This window comes from Crinia signifera, chromosome 3 (genome assembly GCF_055691185.1).
Source record: "Crinia signifera chromosome 3, ASM5569118v1, whole genome shotgun sequence".
NCBI lineage: Eukaryota > Metazoa > Chordata > Amphibia > Anura > Myobatrachidae > Crinia > Crinia signifera.
Window position 1 is genome coordinate 260649359 of NC_139219.1, and position 27972 is coordinate 260677330.

Genomic DNA, 27972 nt, shown 5'->3' on the forward strand with positions numbered 1-27972 from the left:
ATGAAAGTATTTATATATTTTGATGGACTCTGTGAACCTTTCCACATTCTCCCAGGCCAAACCGTGAAGGATGCCAAACAAATGATCAAGGTAATTGAATTTCTTATCTGTGCGCTGACACCAATAATATTATGTACTTTGGAGCTTAGACTCTCAATCTGCGGTACTTGTACTCCAAGGGGCACCTCAGATATGTTCAAGGAGTACTTCAGTCTGTTACACGTACCTCAAATCAACATTACATTTTTAAGTGAAGAATAAAACATATGCAAAAAAGTAATCATGGGGTATCTTTAAAATTATTAATGTGTAATGAGTGGCTTAGTATCATTTATTACACATTAGGTTATTCTACACTGAATGATGGACACTTTAAAGGGCTCTTAGGGCAGTATTCAATGAGAAATTTCGCCGTTTGCAGCGAATCCTGTTTAGGATTCGCTGCACACTCTCTGTGTTCCGGAGGGCTGGCTGCCACTCGCTCTCTCCGTATTCAATGTCGGAGGGGCGAATCTTAACCCCTGCAGCGGACGAGCGTCCGCGGCAGGGAGCCTTGGGACGGTGGCAGGCAGGGAGATTGAAGTTTCCCTGCCTGCCCCAGAACGTATGTGGGGGGGGAGGTGGGCTCCCCGGGACCCAGGCAGCACAAGTTGCCCCCCCCCCCCCCGAGCCAGCAGGGGACCGGGTATATTCACTGCTCCCTATCATGCATATGTAATGATCGGGTGCAGTGGGCTCCCGGCCCCCTGCTGGCTGCTCTGTGTTAAATTTAAAATATATATATATATATATTTTTTTTTTATTAAAATATATATTCATGTGCTATAAGCACATGAATAAAAATAGCATGCCCCTTCACAGAATAAAATTCCTGATTTTTTGACACCAAAATTAAAACAAAAGTCTCCATCCAACGCGAGAAAAGCACAAACTCGCCATAAAACATGGAGAATTTTTCTCATTGAATACTGCCCTTAGTAAACAGTTACCACTACATTATTTATTTATTAATAGTTTCTTATATAGCGCACACATATACTGCAGCGCTTTACAGAGAATATTTGAACATTCACATCAATCCCTGCCCCAGTGGAGCTCACAATTTATATTCCCTACCACATGTATATACAGAAATTCTAGGGTTCATTTTGTTAGTAGCCACATAACCTAACAGTATATTTTTGGATTGTGGGAGGAAGCCGGAGTACCTGGAGGAAACCCCCGCAAGTACGGGGAGAATATACAAACTCCGCACAGTTAAGGCCATGGTGGGAATCGAACCCATGACCTCAGCGCTGTGAGGCAGTAATGCTAACCATTGCACCATCTGTACTGCTCAAATCTGGTTACCTGTTTAAAAAAAGTTTCAGGAGCCTTGCTTTAAGGTAACTCATGTGACCTAGCTTGGCCAATACACTACAGTATGTTAACCCTTTATTAATAACAGTGCGTACTTACAGCAACTTTATATTATGTGTACAAATGGCAGTTGGAAAGGGAAACAGATTACTGAAATAAATATTTTTTGCTATTCAGAATTGACAATTCAAAGCAAGAGTGTAAATTTGTGCAGAACAGGATCCAGCCACTGCCGATCGGATTTCCGCGGAAACAAAGGACGACACAGCTGTAAAAATGGGGCTTTTGAATTGTCGACAATAAATTACTGATGATAATTCTCTATAGGTTTACTGCAAGTTTCACTTCACCAACTCTGACCAGGTGATAAGCTTGGTCAAAATCTATATTTTATGGTAAAAATGTTGGGATTTTTTTTAAACACCCCTTGACTAATGACTAATTAGGACACCCTCTAAATTACTAATTAGGCACTTAGATGTTTTTTTTTCCATTAAAGTTTTTATTGAAGGTATTATGCAGACAAAACATAAGTTACTTATCAACAAGTACATGCGAGACTCACAGTCAGATATCTTGTTAAGCATCATTAATTGACGTGTTATTCAGATGAAAGGCTTAGGTATGGTTACGCTGGCATGTAATCAGAACAGTTTTAGTGGAACTTATTTTCCAATAACATAAATCAGAAACAAAGTGAAGAACATATCTGGTAATGTTTCAGAAAGGGAGGTATATTAAGGTAGGGAGAGGGGGTGGAAAAGGGGAAGGGAGAAGAAGGGGTACTACACCGATATCCATTGACAAGCTATAAACATATCTAACATGGAGTATTTATGTCCTAATATGTCTTAAGTAGGAAAGGGAGTCTTTGAAGATGAGCCACGGTGTCCATATAGCACTAAATGTTTCATAGTTAGAAGGACTGGACAGAGACAGGTCATCCATAGACATGTAGAACTCAAGTCGCATGAACCATTCAGCTATGGTTGGAGATGAAGTGGACCTCCAGTGTATTGGGATAATGGCTTTAGCTGCACTGTTTAAGTGTTTTAATAAAAAAAATTTATGGAAATAGGACAGTCTATTTTGTTAAGGAGCCAAAATGTAGGGTCAGAGCTTATATCCTGTCCCATAATTTCCCTAGTTATAGAAAACACTGAGTTCCAAAAAGGGCGGACACTACAGTCCCACCATATGTGTAGCGGGGATTCCAAAGCTGCGTTGCATCTCCAACAAGTCGCAGGGACTCCAGGGTACATCTTAGCCAATGTTGAGGGGCATCTGTACCATCTAGATAATACCGTATACTGGATCTCTATTACTGAGTAGCTCAATGAGCATGACATTGTAGCCTGAAAGATTTTTCCCCAGTCTTCAGGGCTCAGTTGTATATCTAGATCCCTCTCCTAGTCCATAGTAAAACGTGGTAGTGTGGCGAACATGTCTTCTATAAGGAGTTTATATCCTATGGAAAGGAGATGTTGGGGAGGTGATTCAGCCCAACATAGAGTCTCAAAGAGTGTGGGAAGTCTATGTGCCGCCTCACGGTATGGTTGTTTGGAAAGGAAATGTTTGATAGGTAGATATCTCCAGATTTCTGAGGGTGGTAGGTTCCAGGTCTCGCTAATTTCTGGAAAGGGCAGCACACCCGTAGTGGAAACCAGCTGGCTAATGCGCAGCTTCCCTGCCTGTGTCCACTGGTGATAGGAAGAGGGATTCATCCCCGGGGGAAAGTCTGGGTTATTTAAAAGCAGGGTCAGTGGGGAGAGCACGGAGGAGACACATGATCTCTTCTGTAATGACTTCCAAATTGTCAGTGTTGGGCCTACAGTGGGATGAGTTACCGAGGGGAATAACTTAAGCCATGATGCCATCCCGAGTCGGATTGGTAATCCATAGCTTTCTAGTGTCACCCACTGCTTGTCAGGTTCTTGTCTAGGCCATTCTAATACTCTGCCCAGGGACACTGCCTTGAAATATGTAAGTAGGTGTGGAAGCTGTATACCACCTAGGTGTCTACAGTGAAATTTCTACTAGTTCCCCAGACAAATTCTCGGATCAGTCACTGGGTAGTTAGAAACCATTTCCTGGGTATGTGAATTGGGATAGTTTGGAATAAGTATAATATTCTGGGGAGTACATTCATTTTGATTATACTTGCCCTCCCCAACCATGAGAATGTACCTTTGCTCCAGTCGCGGAGTTCCCCTTTGAGTTTTGATAAGAGCGGTGTAAAGTTATCGACAAACAATTGAGATGTCTCGGTTTATCCAAACACCTACATTTTTTATTTTTGAGGGGTGCCAAGAGAAAGGGAAAGAGCTCTCCTACCTTACTTATCAACTAAGGTAGGAGAGGCAGTAAGATTGAGTGCAGTGGATTTAGAAAAGTTGAGTTTAAAGTGGGATAATGTCCCGAATGTTTGGAATTCTGAGATAAGATTGGGAATTGAGATGGAGGGATTGGTCAGGACAATCAGCAAATCATCTGCAAACAATGACAATTTGTATTCCCGTCCATGGATGTCGGAACCGGAAATGTCAGGGTTTAGCCGGATTGCCCTGGCCAAGGCCTCCATGCACAAGACAACAGAGGGCACCCCTGTCGGGTGCCATTGGAGATCCCAACTGGGTTGGATACGGGCCGTAGGGATGGTGTAAAGGGCCAGCATTCTATACAAGGAAGCTGCGCCCAGCCCCATGTGTGTCAGAACTCCCTTCATGAATAACCAATTTATTCTGTCGAATGCTTTTTCAGCATCGGTTGTTATGATTATGGTGGGGGTGTGAGTGGTTGAGGCTAAGTGAATTAAATCAATTACTTTGGTGGTGTTGTCTCATCCCTCACGGCCCAGAACAAAGCCTACTTGGTCTTAATTAATTAGTGACGGGAGGAGTAACTTGAGTCTGTTCGCTATAAGCTTGGCGCACAAAATGATATCAGTGTTCAGAAGGAAGATTGGCCTGTAACTGGAGCATAAGGTTGGTTCTTTACCTTCCTTATGTATAACCATGACGTGGACTTCGAGAGATTGTGAGGAAAATCGAACCGAATCTGAAATAGAGTTAAAGGCAGATAACATCTTTGGAGGCACTTAGATGGTTTTAATTATTTTGATAATGACAATAAAGCATGCTACTTTTTTGGTAAATAAATGTACAATGATGGAAATGTTGGTACAAGGTATCGGGACAGGTATATTGGGGTGCTTTATGAGTGGGAAAAGTGTTTTTAGGCGTGTGAAAGTGGCTTAAAATGCTGAAAATAAATGCAGTACTTATACCCTTTTTTTGTACCCCAATTTAATTGTTTATTTTGCTGAAATATGCTGCATATTTTTTGCATATTTCACTGTTTTCCTACTGTATATTACTGTATTATAGTTTTTTGGGGGGAATAGGGAGTTGTACTTTCAGATTTCCTAATTTTTCTGGTTTTGATAGCAAGAATTATCTCAAGAATCCTGTTTTCATGAATGTGCCGTTGAACACTAATTCAGCTCATTGAACATGTGTATTTCTAAAATGTTTTACAGTATGTAGGGTACACAACAGAACGATCATGATCGTGAGCAGATCATGAGTCCACCATACGATGATCGCACAATCTGTTGGAGCACACGATCTATTTACGATCCGATTCTGAGCCTAACCCGATCTGTACCCAGTTGAAGAGGGCGTTTCCAAATCCCAACTGCAGCAGGTAGGATATGCAAAACTGCAAAATGACTAGCCGAGACGTGCATCGGATTGGAATCGGATCTAAAACATGCCCAAACATGCCCAATTTACATACAATTGGTCAAGATTGTATCGAAATTGGGGGAATTGAGGCCAAATTGTTCTGGTGTGTACCCAGCATTACATTCTGTTTTTATTTACTGGACTTTGCATTAAAATATAAGAGATGCTTCAGTGTAACATAAAAATCTATGTCTATTGTAGGACTATTTCCATATCCAGCTATCAGATGACAAGCAAGGCAGGAGGTTCCTGGAGCTCAGATACGCAGGTGGCGTGCTGAGAGATGAGTGGATCCTAGCAGATACTGGCATCACTGTATGTTCCACTATTAAGTGTTCTGTCAAGGTAAGGAGTATATCTGTATTATACTATATTGGAGGAACTTCTATTAAATTATATGCTTAAATGAAGGCTATTTATTTTAACCATTTAGATAAATTGGTAACATACAATTATCTGAAGGAATGAAATATGGAGAACAGGATAGAACAGTTTATTTGTATATCGCCACTACATTACACATATCTTCTAACTGTCCCGATTTTGGTGGAACAGTCCAGTGTTTTTTTTTTTTTTTTTTTGGAACTGTCCCACCCATGGCCATCATTTTCCAATGGTGGGGGGGTGGGGGAAGGGTGTCAATTCAGAGAAGCGGTGTATAGCTGCTGTGCGCATGGAGTGCTAGGCATTCCCCCAAGCAGAAAAATGGGGGCATGGCCTTGCAAGTTTTGCCATGATTGTGAACTTGCAATACATGTCTTTGTACTGCCACCAGCCCCCCACACCCATGCACTCTTTTTTTTGTAATATATTTATATGTCTAGACAGTGTGTATAACAGGGTTACAGGGTATAGTTTATGGGGCAAAAAAAAAACATCTTAAGGTGCCCACACACTAGAAAGATCTGCAATCGTAAGATGTGCGCATAAATTAGCTTTGAAATCTTTTTCCGTCCTGGACAAAAGATTTCAGGCAAGCGCATATCTTTACCAAAGATTTTTCTTAAGATCCCATGTGCGTTCCTATGGATCTTTTGTTAAATCTTCTGATCTTTTGTGCAGCACGTAAGATCAGAAGATTCATCTAAAGATTCACGGGAGCGCGCATCGGAACAAAATCGGCAGATTTTCGACCGATTATCTGTAAACATCGGATGATATATCGGAAATCGGCCTATCGGCTGATATATCGGAAATCGGCCAATCGGCCCAAAAATCGTTCTAATGTGTGGGCACCTTTAAGGCCCCTATACATTAGTTCGACTTGTCCTAGGGACAAGTCGGACCTGATTTCACCCTGCAGCTCCCCAGGAGGGGGACACACGATTAGGCACTTGATGTGCCAAGGTTTGCATATGATAAATCGCATGGATTTATCATATGCAGTCCCCGGGGAGCTGCAGGAGGAGGGAGCCATGCGGGGACATCAGCGGGTGGGGGATGCCGGCTAATAGAGAGCCGAGCAGGGGGAGGCTGCATAGGGAGATAAGCAGGAGGAGGCTGTTGCGGTGGGGTGACAGCGGGAGCAGGGCGCCGGGCAGGGAGGATGACGCTGGCTGCCGGGCAGCGGCGGGAGCCGGCCCGGGAGAAACAGATAGATAACTTGAAAAAAAAAAAGCCCATACAGATGACTAGCAAGCCATGGCTTGCTAGTCATCTGTATGGGCTTTTTTTTTTTTAAAGTTATCTGTTCCTCCCGGCTCCCGCCACTGCCCGGCAGCCAGCGTCATCCTCCCTGCCCGGCGCCCTGCTCCCACTGTCACCCCACCGCCACAGCTTTAAGTGCCTCCTGCCTGGCTCCCTATGCAGCCTCCCCCTGCTCGGCTCTCTATAGCCGGCATCCCCCGCACGGCTCCGGGGCTGGGCTGCACATAAGATTTAGCAAATCTTATGTGCAGCCCGTCCGACCTCCCGACCCCGTTCCGATGCGCACGGAACCGCGCATCGGATCGGACAGGGTGTCTGCAAGTGCGATTGGTCCAAATTGGGTGAAATGCTCAAATCGCATAGTGTATGGATGCCTTTACAGTTCTGACCAGGCTGACTTATGCAGTATATATTTAGAATGTATATGTTATGTGTACCAATGAAACCTACTTAGTTACCTATTGTTGCACATAAGCAATCAGTCTCCTATACATAAAGCAGATGTCTTCTACAAGTGACATATACTAGGCATATTTGCAAACATATCAGTCTAATGGCTTATTTTGTAAGCAATAGGAAACAATTTCATTTTGTATATAGTTGTACTTTCATCACCACAGTTACTATTAAAAACTTTACTTTGTAGCTGTACATAAAGTATATGTCCAGATTTAGTAAAGAAAAAATATAAGGGAGCAAATGCATTTATATTGTTTCAGGTAAGTGCATACAAATTGTCTGCCCTCCTAGGATGTTGGGACGCCTCAATCTATTTTGGGAGGAGCATAGGCAACTGTGCTATAAATATGTTAATAATTAACAACCATAATTATTACTTACCAGTAACAGTGATCAGGGGTGGGATGATGCAAATGGCATAATCATGTGGTTTGCCCATTCACTTGATGATGGTGGTAACTGCATATTGCATTGGTAGGATTAACATGCAGAGCTGTAGATTTTATGGTGCCCTGTGTAAAAAAAACACTGATACCCCCAGGGCCGGTGCAAGTCCCCTGCCCGCCCCAGGCAAATCCCCCCCCCCCCGTGCCGCCCGCTCCCCAGGGATTTAAGAGCGGCACTACCCGCGCTCCGGTGGGGTGGTGGGGGTGGGGGTGGTGAAGGGTGCGTGTGATACTGAGGTGGGCGCCCGTACCCCCTGTGTCCAGGGACAGCATTGATTTATGGGTGGGACGGGGGGAGGGAGGGGGGGCGGGAGGGAAAATCACAGACTTACTTGCTCCACGTTCCCGGCTTTCTGGTACCTCTCTATGGTACCTCTCCTTTGGCGGCTCAGTACCGCCCTCCAGTGGCCGGTGGCGCCGGCCCTGGATACCCCACATCTCCCTCCCCCCCCCCCCCCAAGTTAAATAGGGAGAGGAAGAGCAGAGGGCCTAAAAACATGGTGTGGTCTCATGGGGAAAAAGCACAGCACACAATAGTACCCCATATTTAAATTATACCATACAGTAGTGCAACTTTATTCACATTACACCACACAGTAGCACCCATAATTAACAATATGCCCCACAGTGGTACCCCTTAGTCACATTACACCACACAGTAGTACCTCATATTAGGATTAAGACCCACAGTAGTACTGTACCTCTTATTTACCATATGCCACACATTGGTATCACTTATTCATATTATGCCACACATTAGTACCCCTTAAACACATTATGCTACAAAATAGTACCCTTTATTCACATTATGGAGGCAGGAAGCAAAAAATGTGGAAAGTATTGAGATGGGATGTGTGATTGGTGCAGGGGAGTTTAGGTGAGTTGTGTTAAAATGTATGCGCATGCGCAATCCCCCACCATTAGGGATGGGGACAAATTTGGACCTGTGTGTACAGGTCTGATTCAGCCCCATGGGGCCTAATTAAGACTTGACCACTAATTACAGAATTTGCAAATCGACTGATTATGAAACGTGTACCAATCGAATTGCACATGAGTATGAACCTTATGTACCAACCTCTAAAAAAGGGAAGCTTTTTGGAGCTTGGTCCCAAAGGTTTCCGACATCTAGCTCTGATAGTGTTTGTCGCTTTATGCCCATAGAGGCATTGTCAGAGGTGAAGGCTATTATGATTTCTCTACTGCAGTCTTTGTCCAGCACTGAGGAGATGCACATGGCGCAGTGCCAGTCACTACGTAGGAGTCTTGCTAAAACATGACAGACTCCGCCAATGTGTCAAGAAGTATTTCACAGGGACAGTGCTTTATAGAAAGCATTGAGCCTGTAGAAATAGTGTGTGATCAATTCAAAAAAGGAATATTCTCGTTGCGGTATTTACCTCAGCAGAAAAATGTGATGACCATTAATAGTGTGTAGTTACTAGAGATGTGCGGCGGCCACTTTTTCGGGTTTTGGTTTTGGATCTGGATCTCCCTTCGTGTTTTGGATCTGGATTGGTTTTGGCAAAACCACCCTTGTGGGTTTTGGTTTTGGTTTTGGATCTGGATTTTTATGAAAAAATGCTAAAAATGTCTAAAATAACAGAATTTGGGCCTGTTTTTGCCCCTAAAGTATTATTGAACTCAATAACATTAGTTTCCACTCATTTCTAGTCAATTTTGATCACTTCACAGCTTACAAAATTGTTTTCATTTACTGTAGTTGGGCCAAAAGGGTATACCGAGGTAGCTGGATGACTAAGCTAAGCAACAGCAGTCGGCATCACATACATGTGGACCTTACACTTCCAACCTGGCAGAGCGGCACTGCAGGGGCAGACAGGGTGGCAGTTTAATAAACTATCCCAAAAAAAGAGAAATGCTCCAAACAGCAAATACAAAGAGGTATCGGCCTTGTCATGACTGGTGGTAGCAGCTTCAGCACTCCCACTCTTTCCTCCTCCATCATCCTCCAAAAATGTGTTTTTATTTTATTTATTACTTTTATTTATTTTTCTTACTTTACACTGGACACAGCCTGTCACACTGGACACAGCCCCTTGGACACTGGACACTGCCCCTGGACACATCCCCTGGACACTGTCCCTGGACACTGGACACAGCCTGTCACCCTGGACACAGCCCCTGGACAATGGACACAGCCTCTAGACACAGCTCCTGTACACTGGACACAGCCGTCACACTGGACACAGCCCCTGGACAATGGACACAGCCGTCACACTGGACACAGCCTCTGGACACTGCCCCTGGACACAGCTCCTGTACACTGGACAATGGATATATGTCACGCTGGACACTGGATATATGCCGTCACACAATGGTTAGATGTCACACTGGCCACTGGATATATGTCGTCACACTGGACACAGGATATATGTCGTCACACTGGACACAGGATATATGTCGTCACACTGGACACTGGATATATGTCGTCACAGTGGACACAGGATATATGTCGTCACACTGGACACAGGATATATGTCGTCACACTGGACACTGGATATATGTCGTCACACTGGACACTGGATATATGTCGTCACACTGGACACTGGATATATGTCGTCACACTGGACACTGGATATATGTCGTCACACTGGACAATGGATATATGTCACGCTGGACACAGGATATATGCCGGCAGACATTACATGTCACACTGGACACAGGATATATGTTGTGACTTGTGACACTGGACACAGGATATATTGTCGTCACACTGGCCACTGGATATATGTCGTCACACTGGACATAGGATATATGTCGTCACACTGGACACAGGATATATGTCATCACACTGGACACTGGATATATGTCGTCACAGTGGACACAGGATATATGTTGTCACACTGGACAATGGATATATGTCACGCTGGACACAGGATATATGCCGGCACACATTACATGTCACACTGGATACAGGATATATGTTGTGACTTGTGATACTGGACACAGGATATATTGTCGTCACACTGGACACAGGATATATGTCGTCACACTGGACACAGGATATATGTCGTCACACTGGACACAGGATATATGTTGTCACACTGGACACTGGATATATGTCGTCACACTGGACACTGGATATATGTCGTCACACTGGACACTGGATATATGTCACGCTGGACACAGGATATATGCCGGCACACATTACATGTCACACTGGACACAGGATATATGTTGTGGCTTGTGACACTGGACACAGGATATATTGTCGTCACACTGGAAACTGGATATATGTCGTCACACTGGACACAGGATATATGTTGTCACACTGGACACAGGATATGTCGTCAGTCGTCACACAGGACAGGACACAGGATATATGTCGTGAGTGACTCGTGACACTGGACAATGGATAAGATATAGGCCGTCACACTGGACACAGCCCCTTGTATTACTGCAGCCCCTGTACACAGTGTACTACTCAGCAGCACTGCAGCCCCTGCGTGTGAGCATTGCAGCACTGAGTTAGTTAGTTAAATCACAAAAAACACAGGGTTCAGGGCTAAATAAATCACAACACAGGGCTTAGGGCTAAATAAATCACAACAAGGCACGGGCCACAGGACAGCCCCTGGACAGTGGACACTGAAGCCCCTGCGTGTGAGCACTGCAGCACCTAGTTAGTTAAATCACACTACAGGGCTCAGGCCTATAAACAGTCACTGACTCTCAAGTCTACAACACAGGGCAGGTCACGGAGCACAGCACAGCACGGTGCACATGGCACGGAGCACAGCACAGGGCAGTGAGGGCACAGGTCAGGTCACGGAGCACATGGCACAGAGCACAGCACGGAGCACACGGAGCTTCCCAACCACCCTCTTCCCTCGCCAAGATTGGAGTGAAGATGGTGGGGCGCGCGTGCATCTTTTATAAGATCCCGCTCCCGCGAGAATCCGACAGCGCTAAGATGACGTTCGGCCTCGTTATTGGTCCGGAATTCAGGCGGGAACTCCCGAGCCGGCTCGGATCTGACCCGGATACCCGATATTCGGATCTGTCGGATCTCGGGGATCCGGACCCGCTCATCTCTAGTAGTTACACTTCCATTAATATCTTATTCCCTGAAATAATTGTAAACTTTAGGTTTCTATCTGAAAAAAGAATGAAACCTAAAGTGATTAAGTTTACAATTATTTAATTGTATTTATTTTTGATGACTTGATGTTAAAGTTTTAATAATGTGTAAAAAAATAATATACTGCTTCATCATTGGGTATTGTGTGTGTATATTATATATGTATATTATACACACACACTGGTCCTTATTCTGATTGACTCGCAAAATCGCTCGGAGCGCATTTCTTAGCCTACTGCGCATGCATACCATTTGCTATGCGCATGTGCAGTTTCACTAAAACGTGCACGGACATGACCCAGGGAACAGGAATACTCTGCCGAGCACGCTCGGACACAGTAGGCGTAATGTAGGCATATCGAAGGGCGTGGTTTCAAAACTGGGCAGCAACCGGGGCGTATACATGGGTGGGGACAACAAGTGCTAAGCGGCGGACTGGCTGGAATAACTGAGCGCTCGGGCCATTTCACATGAAAAACACTCGCTCAAAAAAAGCAAGTCTCACGCCTCACAGCCCAGCCACCTCAGTGGGCACACATTCGCTCGGAGAATCAACACGCACAATAGCTAAATTACTTTCAGCTGCACGCAATACACACCCATGCAGCAGAGACATTCCTCTCATCTATCAATTAACTAACTATGGCAGCAACAAAAATTACATTCATTTGTGTGACACATAGATTAACAGCTACTTAGGAAAGTGCCACATTCAGAACCCAATAAATACACATGTAATAAGGGTTAATTTGTATTGCAATTCGGGAAGGCAATTAGTTAATTGAATGCAATAAACAACATACACTTTGGGTAATGGTTTAAGCATTACTGCCGTGCGGATTCGTGCTGTGGCGTGTTAAACACCAGCCGAGCCTGTTCGCTCGGCGGTCCGCACACGAAGTTTGAGCGGACAGGTTAAAATTCATATGAGCACGGTAGCTTATGTGCAGTAGCACACCACTTCCCTTTGTGTGTTGATCCGAACGAATGGCTTCGGTGGCCTTATAGGCGTGCCTTCCCTCCCCGCGTGCGGTCCATTCACTCGGCTGCGTGTGAATGTGTAAGCGAATGAATCAACCAGAATAAAGGCCAATGTCCAATGATAAAGTAATATGTTGCTCAGAGGCCCTGCCACCGATCCCAATTTCCACCTTTGCAACAAAAAAAAATGCACTCAAAAAGCGTTTAAAGCAATTTTAAGAAAAGTCACTTAAAACGTAAAACTTTGTGCAGCTTGGGGCACGGCTTAGAGTTGCCCGATTATCTTCATATTTTCAATGGGCTCTCAGAATAGCAAAAGAAAAAAAATTACAGGGTGTCCCATCGATTTTTCGGACCTTGGATTTTTAGGGACACCCTAACTCAGGGTTCACAATAATGCAGTCATAAAAATTTATATGAAAAAGCAAAACTTTACTAGGTATACCTTAAATTTTTTAAGGGGATAGCATTAGTTAAAACATGTTTTTGTTTAGTTTTTTGAATCATTACATTACTGTGGTCGCCAACTTATTTGGGGTGTGAGCTACTCGAGAAAAATGAAACTGCTTGAAGAGCTACTAATAATGTTTTTAGAAAAATCTGCTAATTTCTCATGTGGTCCCCGTACCTGCCTGGCCGACTTCCAACGGATCCCATCTCTATCTTTCCGTGACTCCCAAGTACCTTCCCACTTATCTCTGTGGGAGTGTCAGCTGTTCTGCTGTCTCCCAACAGTGGCTTCCGGTGGTGTGCAACTTCGAGGGTCCCCAGAGCAGCGTCCGATCTGTTTTGGGACAATGGCACTAGATCCCTCTGCAGCTGACCGTGGCTTCTGGGTTCTCGCTTCCTGCTTTGTGGCTCCCATCAGGTCCTGATATCAGGCACTTCATCCCAGCTGACAGCACTAATGCAGCTAGGCGAGCTACCCAAACTATGGGGGTTATTTTGATTCACTCTGAAAGGCAGTGCAGGTGGGGCTGATGTAACATGTGCAGAGAGAGTTAGATTTGGGTGGGGGTGTACTTCAAACTGATTTCTATATTGCAATGTAAAAATAAAGCAGACAGTATTTAGCCTGCACAGAAACAATAAAACACCCAACGCTCTAACGCTCTCTGCACATGTTACATCAGCCCCACCTGCAGTGCACATGGTTTTGTCCATCAGAGAGTGATTGTGCCTTTCCGAGTGAATCAGAATAACCCCCTATGACCGTGAGCTACTGGTAGCTCGCAAGCCACAGGTTGGAGACCACTGCTGTAGACAATACAGTGAATATTGTTTTTTTTTTTTTTTCGAGTCTGCTCAGTTGTGTTACAATTCTAAAAGATAATTAAGGAAGTTATGACATCTAAAGATATTTCAGATAATTCGGAAACATGGTATAAATGTGGTTTCCTGCAGCAGTTTCTGTGTGTATTGTGTCATACCATGAATGTCCACCTAAAATGATCTCTGCCAGAGATAAACAATAGCTTGTAATTTGGACCAAACAGCTCATTAACTCTGAATCACTGTTAATTAAAATAGAACTTAAAAACAATGATACAGGATAGCAAACTGTATTGTTTCCTTAGAGCAGCTTTGGTTGACAGAAACACATTTAGAATGTACAGTACTTATATTTTTATATCTGGCTGACTTTAAACAATGCATAGACTACACCATGGATCAGTGGTGGTTTTACCTATTGGCTGGGCTGAGCAGTCTCCTCGGGATACAGTCATTGGGTCACCAGCATGTTGGTCGACAGTCATTAGGCAGGGTTGCCTACCCTCCCGGAATGGCCGGGAGTCTCCCGAAAATCGGGTCCCCCTCCCGGGCTCCCGGAAGGGTGGGCAACCCTCCCGGATTCAGGGGGGACCCCCGCTGCGCCCCCGATTGCGGCATTTGAGGGTCTCAGAGGAGGGGGCGGAGCTAAAATGGTAAAATCACGTCATTTTAGCCCCGCCCCCTCCACAGAGATCTGCAAATTCAACTGTTTAACAACATGGGGCGGGGCTTAGTGACGTCACGCTCAAGCCCCCCCCCCCCCCTGAGGAGAATATTAAAGTCGGCAACCCTGTCATTAGGTCGACATGCATTTAGGTTAACATGAGTCTAGGTCAACATGCAAAAATAGTCATGTAAATCAGCATGTGTATGCACTTTATATAAAAAGATGAGCCATGTCACGGGGACTCACATGTGAGGGCGATCATAGATTGCTATTGATCGCTATTGCCCCAAGCGCATGGTGAATGTTGTTGTATTTTTTTTTACGGTGGGAGGGCATCCCAAGGTAACCACACAAGGGTGGACAGTGTGCAGTGTGGTAGTTGGGGGGGACAAGGGATTTAGGTATATTACTGGAGGAGTGGTATACAGGGTGGGGTGGGGGTGGGGACAAGGTATTAATATTTTGTTTGGTAATCACAGTCAATTGGTTAAAAACTTTGATGGGTGGGCAGAAAATATTAAATAAGGAATAGTGAAAGCAGTCTATTGGATCGTAGATGGGTTAAACGACAAAAAGGGCATAAAAAGGGCAACTGTGACGAACCAGATAAAACAGTATGGTGCGCAGGTGGTTTGATTAAGTGAATCCCACTTGATGGGAGATAAAATCATGGCACTTAAGAAGGCATGGGTTGGATGGATGTTCCATTCAAGCTTTTCAAATACTTCTAGAGGTGTATAAGAGGCAAGAAATAGATAAAATGGGTAGATTTTTTTTGCAATCCCAACTATATAGCCTTTATTTATATAAATAATATATGTATGTATGTATGTATGTGTGTGAGTGTGTGTGAACTATTTCTGTATAAATGTAGTGTTCTAACTGGCGGTAATCTTTGTTGCTATAATTACAGGAGGAAGAGAAGCCAGCTCTGTATGTATATAATACAGTGACTATGGAGAAAGTCCAAATAATGGGGAATGTACATCTTCTTTCTGAGACAGTTTCCCGACTAAAGTCCTTAGTATCACTGAGTTGTGGATTTCCAGTCAGTGTTTTCTGCCTGAAGACGTCGGAGGGCATAGAAATGTACAACTGCAACACTCTGAGCGATTACCAGATGGAATTCGGTATGATCCCTAAAGTGACCTCTCTTATTGAAGTAATCCGGAATGTCCAGTTATAGACTTAAGGTGTAAACTTCTAAAAGTAAAAAGCGGTGATGTTGCCCATAGCAACCATTCAGATTAGGTGTATAATTTTCTAGGATGGAATAGCGAAATGATAGACAGAATCTGATTGGTTACTATGGGGAACATCACCTCTTTCATTTTTAGAAGCTACAGTATAGTAAATCTCCCCCATACATAATTTCTCCCATACTTTAGATACTGTCAGAATGCCCTTATTATCCCTTCTACAAACCAATATATTATCTTATACACATGTGTGGATGGCAAGGTTGACAGTGTCTAGGTTGAAAGTCAATAGTTTGACACCAAAAAGGGGCCATGAAAAAGGTCAACATTGGCAAAACGAAGGTCGACGCTGACAAAAGGTCGACACAGCAAAAGGTCATCATGACTTTTTCTGTTGTTTTTTTTGTTGTTGGTGTCAATGCCGACACCTGTGGACATGGACCTCCAATTAGTGAAGCTTGCTGGCTCGCCACTATACTATTTCCTATGTGAGTCCACATGGTGATGAAGTATGAAAAAGTCCCCCCAAAAAACTGGGCGTCCCCATTGGCGCTACCCAAGTCCGCCGGCCCATGCCCCCCGCACCGATCCATGTGAACGGCCCAGTGACATATCTAATTGCTGAGGCCATTCGCAATCGGGGTTTGCGCCTGCACAAATATGTGCAGGCGCAAACCCGATCATCGGGGCATGGGCCGATTACGGTTCACTACGAGTGAACCAGAATCGCCCTCTATGTGCAGTGCAAGTGGGGCAGATGTAACATGTTCCGATCATAGGGCGGTATTCAATGAGCCTGATTCGCCAGGTTTTTATGGCGAATTTGTGCTGTTTGGCGAATTTCTGTCAAAAACGGTGAATCACCCTATTCAATGACCACATGGCGAATACATTTCTAGGTTTTTTTCACCATGGTTCACCGAGTAGCAATCGCTATCTTTTTATGTTGAAGTGGAATGTGAACTTTTAAAATAAAGTGTTTTGTTTTTTACATTTGGTGTCAAAAAATCAGGAATTTTATTCTGAGGAGGGGCATGCTATTTTTATTCATGTGCTGCAAGCACATGAATATATATTTAATTTTAAAAATAATATTATTTTTTTTTATTTTTTTTTTACACAGCATCCAGCAGGTGGCGCCAGAGCGGAGCCGCTCATTACATATTCATATATTCACTGCACGATCATTTTGATCGTGTGTAGTGAATATACGCTTGCCTGCTGGCACCCCCGGGGGGGCAGCCTGTGCTGCCTGGCACCCGGGGAGCACACCTAACCCCCCACAAAGCTCTGGGCTAGGCAGAGAGACTACCATCTCTCTGCCTGGCACCGTCCTGAGGCTCCCTGCGGCAATTGCCGCAGGAGCTCATATTCGCCAGTCAGGGGCTCGCTGCCCCTGACTCGTTGAATACCGGAGCCCGCCGGCTCCGGAACGTGGCGAATGTGCAGCGAATCCAAAAAAGGATTCGCTGCACCTCGCAGGTATTCACATTGAATACCGCCCATAGTCTGACTGCAGGACACGGATACTCCTTTTGAGTCACGAGCAAAAGTGCATCATGGTCTATTTGTGGTCACTCCATCTGTGAGTTTATGCCTAGGGCGTAACTACCATAGGTGCAAAGGGTGCAGCTGCTATGATGCCCAGAGCTGAAGGGGGCCCATCATTACTGTCTAAGTTATATGTTTTACATACTGTACATTTATCACCATCAGTCGCTAAATATGGGGCCCTTACACACTTACACCCCTGGTTTATGAAGATAGTTAACAAGCTCTTTCCCTTGTATACATTCATGCGGCTGAATGAGCATGGACTGATGCCTACTTTTTAGTACCCATACATGCTGTAATACCAATTGGTGCATCCTTATATGCCACCATCAGTTGTGAAGTTTGTGTACTTGCCACATGAGTTTTGCCACATTGCTTTATAATATTCCAGTTGTGCCACATGTTAAGGAAGCATATTGTAAATCAGGTGCTGCCTTAGTGCTGCAGCAGCCATTTCATTTTGTGTACACACTAGGTGATACATCGGTAATGATATGGATACTTATATTGATATAGTTAACAGTATATAGTGCGAATCATCCAGTGTGTATGCTGTGTTGTTAATGACCCTCTCCCATCATCTATACATGCAGCTCAATGTTGATTGATTAATGATGCATGTAATGAGCAGTGGGGGCAGTTGATGTAACTGACCGCTATCTTTACCGATATTGGTCAGTGTGTATGCAGCATAAGCCAACCTGTGTATAAAGAAAAAAACACCTCCTATAGGTTATTGAGGGTATATGTATCGTTTGAATCGGCCCTGCCACCTGGAAGTTGTTTTTCTGGGTAGGGAAACAAATACTGAGTTCCAGGGTGGGACTGGGTCCCCTGGTATATCTTCTACGCTGGCATTACTTACTGTATGCAGCATAAGCCAACCTGTGTATAAAGAAAAAAACACCTCCTATAGGTTATTGAGGGTATATGTATCGTTTGAATCGGCCCTGCCACCTGGAAGTTGTTTTTCTGGGTAGGGAAACAAATACTGAGTTGAGTTCCAGGGTGGGACTGGGTCCCCTGGTATATCTTCTACGCTGGCATTTCTTACTCAGGTCTTACAGTGGAGACAGTGGTTTGACAGTCTGGTAGTGGATCATAATAAATGCACTGCCCTGCTTTCACTGCCCAGTATTTGCACAAAATCATATGGGGTAACAGGCAATTGTAGAGTTCAGAAAAAGTCACTAAGATTTTTTAAATCCACATAGACCTCTAGTGGCCACCGTGAAAATAACAGGCATACTTTCTATAAATAGTTTGCACTGTGAAACCTGCTTTATTGCTGTAAAAATTTAAATTTCCAGGTTAGTAAGTAACACCACCAGTAAATATTTTTTTTTTTATTATTTCAGGAACCTAAAACAATATAAGTAATAAACTGTAGAACAAACCTAATCGTATAGCTGCAAGTGAAACGATAGAAGAGATGTATCAAGTGAGCAGTTCCGAAATATAACTTTTTAAACTGGACAAAACCACCTTTCAGGCATGCACCTCATATATTATAACAAAATCTGTAATATGATTTCCCACAAGGGCGTATGTGCGCCAGGGAGTTGGAATTGAGAGCTCAACAATGATGTTACCATCTAAAACATGGCTGTTGAAAAAAAACAAAAAACTAACAAGTGTTGAGCCATTTTCACCATGACCCATTTGTTTTTTTTGGGTGAAAACATTGGCTTTGCTTACAGTATGTTAATGCTTTGGGTCATCTGTCTCAGGGGTATGAAGGTGTGGGGAAACACTGATTACAGGAAAACCTCAACCTCTCACAATAGTGGCAAAAACATGAGCAATGTTTTCATGATGAGCAATAGGCCTGATTCAACTTTAACGATGTCGCAACTGAGCGATTATCGGTAGACTGCACATGTGCGATACGGATTACAGTGAGAAGTTAGTCACAGAGTACTTAGCAGGAAGAGACCATTAGGGAAAGGTAAGTGTAAGCAAAAATGGAGGTATGCAGTGGATGTTTTTTGGGGAATGTCTCTGAGCGCGACTATGTAAACATAAAATAAGTGCCAGTGTCGCAGCTCCGGCAGGCGGCAGCCATGGTGGCACTCCAGGAGTTCTTTTTTGTAATTAATAAAAGCAGTCTACATTGACTTTTATTTGCGAATGGGTAAAAAATGATTCAATGGTTGGCGACCATCAAATAATTTTTCGCCATTTAGCCACATGCGAATGGATGTGTAAATGTACACATCCATTTGCATATTACCATGGGCATTCGGTCGGTAAAGGGGGCGTTCGTTCTCTCCGCTGGTGGGAAACGTTTACCCGCTCGCTAAGTAGCAGAAGATCGCTGCACAGTGAGCATGTCTGAATCTTAATCTCTTACAGTGGAGGCCATATTCTGATGGGGAATCTGCATCTAGCATGGACAAGTACAGGTTTTCATGGTGCATTTAATAGCAAACACCCCAAGTGAGATTATTGCATCTAATGATGAACATGTGTCTATTCTTGCACATTAATACCCCGTTTACACCAAAACTCCGGGTCACACCTGGGTATTTGGACCCAGCTTCAACCCAGGTGCGACCCAGTTTTTGGTCCCTTTTACACCAGCGGTTGCCCCTCCTGCACACCCCCCCTTCCTGGCAGAAGCGGTTCCCACGGTGCATGGAGATGACACCATCTCCAAGCACTGGGACCGCCGAATGCTGTGGAAAGCCCAGCACCAAGGTAAGCAGCCCCCGTGCACCCCCAGCTCTCGTCCGGGAGGTGAATGGATGCCGCACACAGGCATCCATTAACCTCCTCCCTAGCTCCGCTGCTGTGGAGGCTGTGTGTGCCCCCCCCCCGCCCAACCTGCGGACGCTGCGGTTGGGATTCCCCCCATTGATGTAAACGGGAGCCGGGTCGGATGACCCGGGGTACCCGTTTACACTGCCCCCTACCCAGGTCCTAGCCGTGTTCAACCCAGGTCAGGACCTGGGTAGAAGTCCCTTGAAAAGGGACATGGCTTGACCCATTTACACCGCCGCTGATCCGGGTCTGACCCGCTGTTGAAAAGGTGTAAAAGGGGTATTAGAGAGGGAAGGGCTTATACTACAATATGTATAAAGACACAACTATGGCAAAAGACATTGAAGTGTTTTATCACTGTCCAATAAACATCATGCTCCACGTGTCTATTATTCTTTCAGTGGCTTGAAACAATTAAATCCTACTTGTATTTATCATGATCTGTAGGTGCAACTCTGAGAATGGATGTATGGGACGGCTGGAAGGAGCTTCTTAGTGCCTGTGTACTTGGACATGTACAAAACGTCCAGCGTTACTTGTCAAAGAACAAAAGGATTCTCAGGTACAGTACAAACACTACACACAATGGGCTTGTGCAAAGTTCAGGGTGCAATGAGACCAAATTACCCAAAGAAAATGTTTTCACACAAATAGTGTATGTTTGCTTGTAAAATACACACAAGTTAAGCTGGCCATACATCAGAAAGATCGATCATAAGATCGATTGCGCTCATGATTGTGTAGAATTTCCCTTGAAATCCCCGGCAGTCCTTGGTGGTTTTTGGACACACAATCTACTCACAATCCATCATACAATTAGTCATACAATCCATATGCTGAATGATTGTGTACACAAGATGTGCACACAATCTGCATACAATCCATCTTACAATCAGTCATACAATCCATCTGCTGATTGATTGTATGATTGTGTACACAAGATGTGCACACAATCTGCATACAATCCATCTTACAATCAATTGAGATTGTATGATTGGGTACAATATCTTTCTGATGTATGGCCACCTTTACACCTGCCTTTACATAGGAAGCCTATGCAGCTATTTATTACACAACTTATTCTCAGCGGCAGCACATACACTTACTGTAGCAAGTGCACACTTGCAGCTTTGCATGACCAGCATTGTACATCCAAATGACTGCACATGTTTGGGGAGTCCAACAGATTTTCAGAAGAGTAGGGAGTCCTCCCACAACCTGACCACTTTCTAGTGGAAATGGATGAGATTGGTTTGTGTTACATTACATTAGGGTGTGCACTGCCGTAAAAGCATTTCTAGCTCTGCAGGGGGTGTCTAGAACCAGTTAGGGTGTGGTTCTAGCATTATCTTATTCATAAATCCACTTATCATAATTAATACAAAGCAAAAGCATTTTTAGGGGGAATTTGGACTGTATAAATTGCAGCATAAGGGGGATATTTAAATAAATAGCATGAAGCAGGCTACCCACATGAATAACATGGTGATGCTCACCATATCTGTAAATGTTGTTATGTCTCAATTTCTTGTGTGAAAGGGTCAACCCAGGTCGAAAATCCTGGGTCTTGGACCCTCGTTTTTGTGCTTTTCCTAAGACACCACAAGCAGGGCATATTTGTGGATCTCCTCCCAGACAGAAAGCTACAAAATATTCACTGTGTGTAAGATGTAGGACAAGCGCGAGAAACATTTTCCTCCACTCCTACAATTTTAGTTTGGACCAATTTGATAAACAATTTTTTTTATTTCATATAATACCGATTTATTATATTGAATTCTTATTGATTACTACTTTCATCTGCAATAACCTATTTGTATCCTATAAACAGATACCAGCAGAGAGTAGCCTTATACATAGCAGCATATTTGGGTCATCTGGAACTTGCAGAATGGCTTACAAAAAATGGTGTCCGAGCAGATGAAGCTGTTGGTGTCCATCCTTGCAGAGAATGGTGCTGTGAGACAGATCATCCGGACATAGGCAAATGTGCCATCCATGCCGCTGCCGAAACAGGCCAGGTGCTTCTAATCAAAGCTTTTGTTGCACAGAATGTTTTGTGCTTGGAGTGCCAAGATCCACTTGGCCAGGCGCCACTCAAGATATCCACCCAGCGTGGGCATAAAGACTGTGTTCTTTATTTCATTATGAAGATGTGGTCAGTTGTCTCCTTTCCAAAAATCAATCTCCCGATGAGTATCTACATCAAGGTTAAAAAATGGCTGTTTAGGGTTCAGAGAAAACTGTCTAAAGAAAAGAAGTGGTCTCTAGAATTGAAAACAGTTGTTGGGGACCCTGTTTTTATTGATGGTTTCACAGAATCCAAAATGAGCAGTAGAGGGCTACATGATCTTTTTCAAGACAAGTGGAAAAAGGTAATATGCCCCGTGAGCAGCAGTCAAGAGTTTGTTAATGCAGTGGTCAAAACCACAATGACTTTGAGAAACATCACAGCCAAAACACCCAAGTCTCCTTTAGCCAAGCAGACACCAGAAAATCCCCTGAAGAAGGGACATGGAGTTGGGCGTCATTCAAAGGATGATAATGACATTTATAAAAATAATTGGAAGCCAGAAATCCCACTACCACCCATTCCAAACATCAGCAATAACCGTCCACGCCATTTATCCACTCCCTATGCTGCTTCTCTCCTTAATTCATCTCTGGAGTCTTACACAAAGCACAGTGGCCGGACGCCAAGACAGAATGCAATATACTGCTTAGGCATAGCCAGGTAAGGGTATTGGCTACTAATCTGTTGCAGCTAGCTTGCATTACTTTAATAATAATGAGCCTACGTCTACCTATGTGAGATCAACATTAAGAAGTTTGTGCGCACCATGGGCCTGATTCACATGCTGCCGCACTGCTGATGCAGCACAATCTATTTTAGGGGCAGAACTGTAAGGCAGCCGCCCACTAGTGAATAGAGACGTCCACCAAAACCATCGCAACTTGCTTAGCAATTGTGTATCCATGACCCTATTCAGCATCATTTACTAATGCTAATTATCGTGCAATGAGCAATGATCAGCACACTGCGCGTGCCTACACAAGACACGTGCAAAGTCTTGTTTTCCTGATCGTACATCGGTATCTGCAAAACACACTAGCAATTAAATTTAGCAGTGGGTGTGTGTGGGCATTGCACTCGCCATGTATAAGGGTTATACATTGCAGAACTTGCGAGTGCATCAGCAGCGCAGGAGGATTAGAGAGAGAACTATGCTGCCTGTAGAAGTACTGATGGCAGCATCAAAAGTGGATGGTCAAGCTATTAATTTCAAAATCACAGGCAGCTGATGGTGGTCATAATGATGCAGTTAATGCTGGTAAGCGTGCTACATAGCTAATTAAATATGCATATGCACAAAGAGGTGATTTTTTTTATTGTAAATGTTCGTATATGTGCGATTTATATATATATATAGAGTATATATGTATATATATATATATATATATATATAGAGTATATATGTGTATATATTTTCACAGGTCATCAGAACAAACTAAAAGAAATGCTATTGCCTCAATGTTTCAAATGTTTCAGGGGTATGTAACCCAATCTTTAGGAGAATGGCCTACAGAAAACCCCCCCCCCCCCCCATCACTCCCTCCCACCGGCAATGGCAAGTGTGTATGCATTTGCCCATGCTGGCACTGTGCTGGGTCCCTGCTGCCAATATCACTAGGGACATACAGTACTGCGTAGTGTGTCCCTGGCTTGAGAAGAGATGACCAGTTCCAAAACATCTTGAGAAAGCCGCCAAGAAGAATCCCAGGTCCCGTCAAAGGCACATATATAGGCAGATCTTCAAGAAATGTACATACTGTAGGCCATTTTCCTGATGATACAGATGTGTCCTTGAACATCTAGCCTCAATACGTGAGATGCCGGAGCGATTGAACTCAAGGTTCTGCGCAACTATAACATTGTCGGTCGACTCTTTTTCCGAAAAGGAGATTGCTGATTCATTTGATATGGGACACTCGTAGATTATGGTCCTAATTCAACACGGCTCGCTAAGCAAGGGGCTTAACGCCTCCTACTCCCACTGAGTCCCCTCGGTAACATGCTAGGGGATGTGTACGAGAACACATACCCTCGCATGCATCCACTAGCAGGAGAAATCATTTGATGGTCGCCGACTATCGAATGATTTCTCCTGTCTTTGCAAATAAAAATCAATCTGAACAGACTTTTATTTATGAGCACTAGGACGAAAAGGGGGCGGGCTGCATTAAGTCAGCTGCCTGCCCCCGGCAGGCATCGGCCATGTGTCCGACCCCCCACCCCACAGCAAACGGGCCAGTGAGTGTGTAACTCACCGAAGCCGATTGCTGTTGAGATTTGCACATGTGCAGAAATACCATCGGGGCTGGGGCCAAATTCTAATCGCTATGATTGATCCTAAATTGGCCCCCAAGTATGACTGAGATTCAGAAATAATTGGCAAAGTCTTCTGGTGCTTCCTAGCTGCATCACGTGGCAACTAAAACTTGTTTGGCAGAAAATTTGGCAGAAAAGTTGCACAAAAAACGACAGCCAACAGTCTCATGGAACCTTGGGCACAGAGAGGCTGTGGAGCTACATAATCTCCAAAATTGCGCTATTAAAATGGAATTAACGGTTGCTGTTGACACTCAAGCCTTTATTCAGATCTGATCACAGTACACATTTGTTCTCAAAATGGCCAAAACCATGTGCACTGCAGGTGGGGCAGATGTAACATGTGCAGAGAGTTAAATTTGGGTGGGGTGTGTTAAAACTGATATCTAAATTGCAGTGTAAAAATAATGCAGCCAGGATTTACCCTGTGCAGAAACAAAATAACTCACACAAATCTAACTCTCTATGCATGTTACATTTGCCCCACCTGCAGTGCACATGGTTTTGCTTATTTAGAGAACACATTTGTACTGCGATAAGATCTGAATAAGGGCCTCAGTTCCCTACTAGTTGTAACTAACAATACCTTTCAACACCTACATTAGTGTCATCAGCGGCCTGAGTATGCAATGTCCATATAACAATTCAAGTGAATAAAATCTAACATAAAAAATACACTTATAGCTTTTCATTTTGAAGAAAGATTTTCATTTATTTTCAAAGCCGGGACCAATATCCAACGCGTTTCGTCTCAGTCATAGACTTCATCGGGGGTTTATGATCGTCAAAAATGCAGTACACATTGGTAAAAACCACATACAGTATGGACATTACATACACAAATTTATAGAAGAATCATACCAAAGAAAAGAATAAAAAGACGGTATAGTAATAATATAATATTACAGTCCAAGCTCCCCAATGTTGCTGCTTACTTTCCTTAGCCTGGTGTCCTTCTTGGGAAGTCGCTCCCTATGTAGACAGTGGTTAGGCAAATAAGGCGTCACTCGGGGATTTGGTGAAGAAAATCAAAACGGCATTTTATTCTTCCAACATGTTTCGAGCACGCAGACTCGTCCTCAGGTTCAAAGAATACAAAAGATAATGAGCGCTGATTAGGATATTCTACACTGCAGCTGTACCAAAAGGGGAAATTACCTAGACCCCTTAAAGTAGATCAAGCAAAAAGAAAAGAAAGAATATGGTACAGCGCTGTGTTGAATATAAATGTAATTTATTTAAAAAGTATACAATTTCATGGCCACAATAGACAGACAAGACTCACAATACATATAGATCTGTTAGTCCGTTCCCATCTCAACCCAACTGGTTAGTAATCTGCTGCATGCATGCCAGCATTTATTAGTTGTATATCCAAAGCTTAGTGTGATTATAGCTTGAAAGTTAGTTTTTGTTATGCACATGCAAAAATATAAAGTAAACTTAGATTTGTCACGGACTAACAGATCTATATGTATTGTGAGTCTTGTCTGTCTATTGTGGCCATGAAATTGTATACTTTTTAAATAAATTACATTTATATTCAACACAGCGCTGTACCATATTCTTTCTCGTCCTCAGGTTCCCTGAGGATGAGCCTGCGTGCTTGAAACATATTGGAAGAATAAAATGCCGTTTTGATTTTCTTCACCAAATCCCCGAGTGACGCCTTATTTGCCTAACCACTGTCCATAATATAATATTATATATATAAAATCTCACCATTCCAAAAAAGAGTGAAAATCAGCATACCTCAGATCAATGTGGGTGACTACATCGACAATTACTATAATCACCTGCTTCACTGATCCTCAGCTTGAACACCTGCTTGGCAACAGTGGCCAGTATCATAGCTGCAGCTGCAATGATGTAAATAGAGACGAGAACAGCGCTACCAGCATTACGAATATGGTAGTGGCTCCTGATTGGTTACCATAGGCAAACCACGGCTCCTGAGTGGCTAGTGCAGCTGCCCCATTCGTAATGTTACTGTTGCTGTCCGTGTCTCTAGTTACATCATGACTGCTAGATAGGCGTTGAGCATTAGATAAGTGAGGTAGAGCAGAAACAAACAGAAATAAGTATAAAATATAAAATAAAATATAATAAATAAAAAAAATTAAAGTTAGGATAAAATAAACAATAAATAGTAGTGGCACCTGTAAAAAATGAATGATGTTACAGCTCATTTCAGTTATAGTAAAGGTCTTTGGGGTGTACTACGCTGGCTGTCCCTCCTCTTGGTGATGTGACAGGCAGGTAGGGGGAGGCCAGTGGTTGGTGTAATGCTGGTGGCCGTTCTACTCCCCGTTGCTGTGTCCTTCTATATGCAGCTCTGGCTGCCGTCTGTGTATTGCTGGGTGGGCTGGCATGTCGCGAATGGCCGTTGTGTTCCTAGTTTCTGTGTCCTTCCGTGGACGGCTATAGCTGCCACTGGCCAATGACTTCAGGCAGCTTCTTTCTATTTCTCTGACTGCTGGGGAGAATGCAGGGTGCCGTAAAAGGAGTCTCCAGTGACTGCAATAGCAGCAATGCCATGTGTCGTGTACTAGGCACTTTTACCTGAAAATACACTGGCAGCCTGGACCCTGTACACAAAGCAGCCACTCAGAACCCATTTCTGTACGGGCCCAAGACTCAAGTACCCTTAGGCCCCCCTGATGTCGGCCCTGCAGGTCTCCACTATGTATAGAAGGGCCAGTGGTGCTTTGCATTAGGAAGGGTAGTCAAATGTAACTCCAGTTCTGTGTGCAATGACTGATTTATTATTTTTGTTATTTTGTTTTTCAATAAAGGACTTTAATGTAATTTTATTATGCTAATGTCATTATAGTGAGTTTAAAGAAAAACCTTGGCTCCAACAGCTAGAGATTGCCAGGATGCTAGCCAAGAAAACAGTCTACAACTTGTAAAGTCTGGCAAGATCCTGTATGGAGGACATTGACCCTGAAATGTTGTAAGAGAAAAAGCATTTGGCCTGTTTATGGCTATTCCTGTTTATTTCTGAATTAACTTACCTTGTTTAAAAGACATATCCTAGGTAGCAACATGTGAACAGCAGTTTGCAACACTTGAATTGCCCTGTTTCAGATATACTTGGCTACTGTTGAAAATGCACGGGTGCGTCCCAAGAGCAAACTGGCATTTGATTAGCCCCCACAGCGGCCTGGCAAGTCAGGACGCTGATGTCAGTAAAGGGTTGGGCGGCAGCGCATCATCGAGGGGCCGAGAAGGAAGCAGTGTGTGTAGCTGACGCTGCCTATTCCCTATAGTGCAAACATGACCCGGGTCGCTCGACCCAGGTTACCCATTTACACTGCCAAGAAACTCGGGTTTGACCCAGGATTAAGCCTTCTACTCGGGTCGGAATGCCGGGTTGCTGGA

The 27972-nt window shown here is 43.8% G+C and overlaps 1 protein-coding gene across 1 annotated transcript; it reads left to right on the forward strand.

The window, feature by feature from the left end:
- Nucleotides 1-27972, forward strand: ANKUB1 (ankyrin repeat and ubiquitin domain containing 1). Its single transcript, XM_083174762.1, has 6 exons — nucleotides 1-90; nucleotides 5307-5450; nucleotides 15596-15812; nucleotides 20646-20760; nucleotides 22030-22932; nucleotides 27422-27972. Exons 1-6 carry the CDS (start codon nucleotides 1-3, stop codon nucleotides 27498-27500), a joined length of 1548 nt encoding a protein of 515 aa, XP_083030888.1. The 3' UTR covers nucleotides 27501-27972.

Coding starts and splice junctions, on each gene's coding strand:
- ANKUB1 (XM_083174762.1), top strand. CDS start 1: ATGAAAGTATTTATATATTTTGATGGACTCTGTGAACCTTTCCACATT. Junction 15,813..20,645: donor CGATTACCAGATGGAATTCG/GTATGATCCCTA, acceptor CATGATCTGTAG/GTGCAACTCTGAGAATGGAT. Junction 22,933..27,421: donor TACTGCTTAGGCATAGCCAG/GTAAGGGTATTG, acceptor ATGTCATTATAG/TGAGTTTAAAGAAAAACCTT.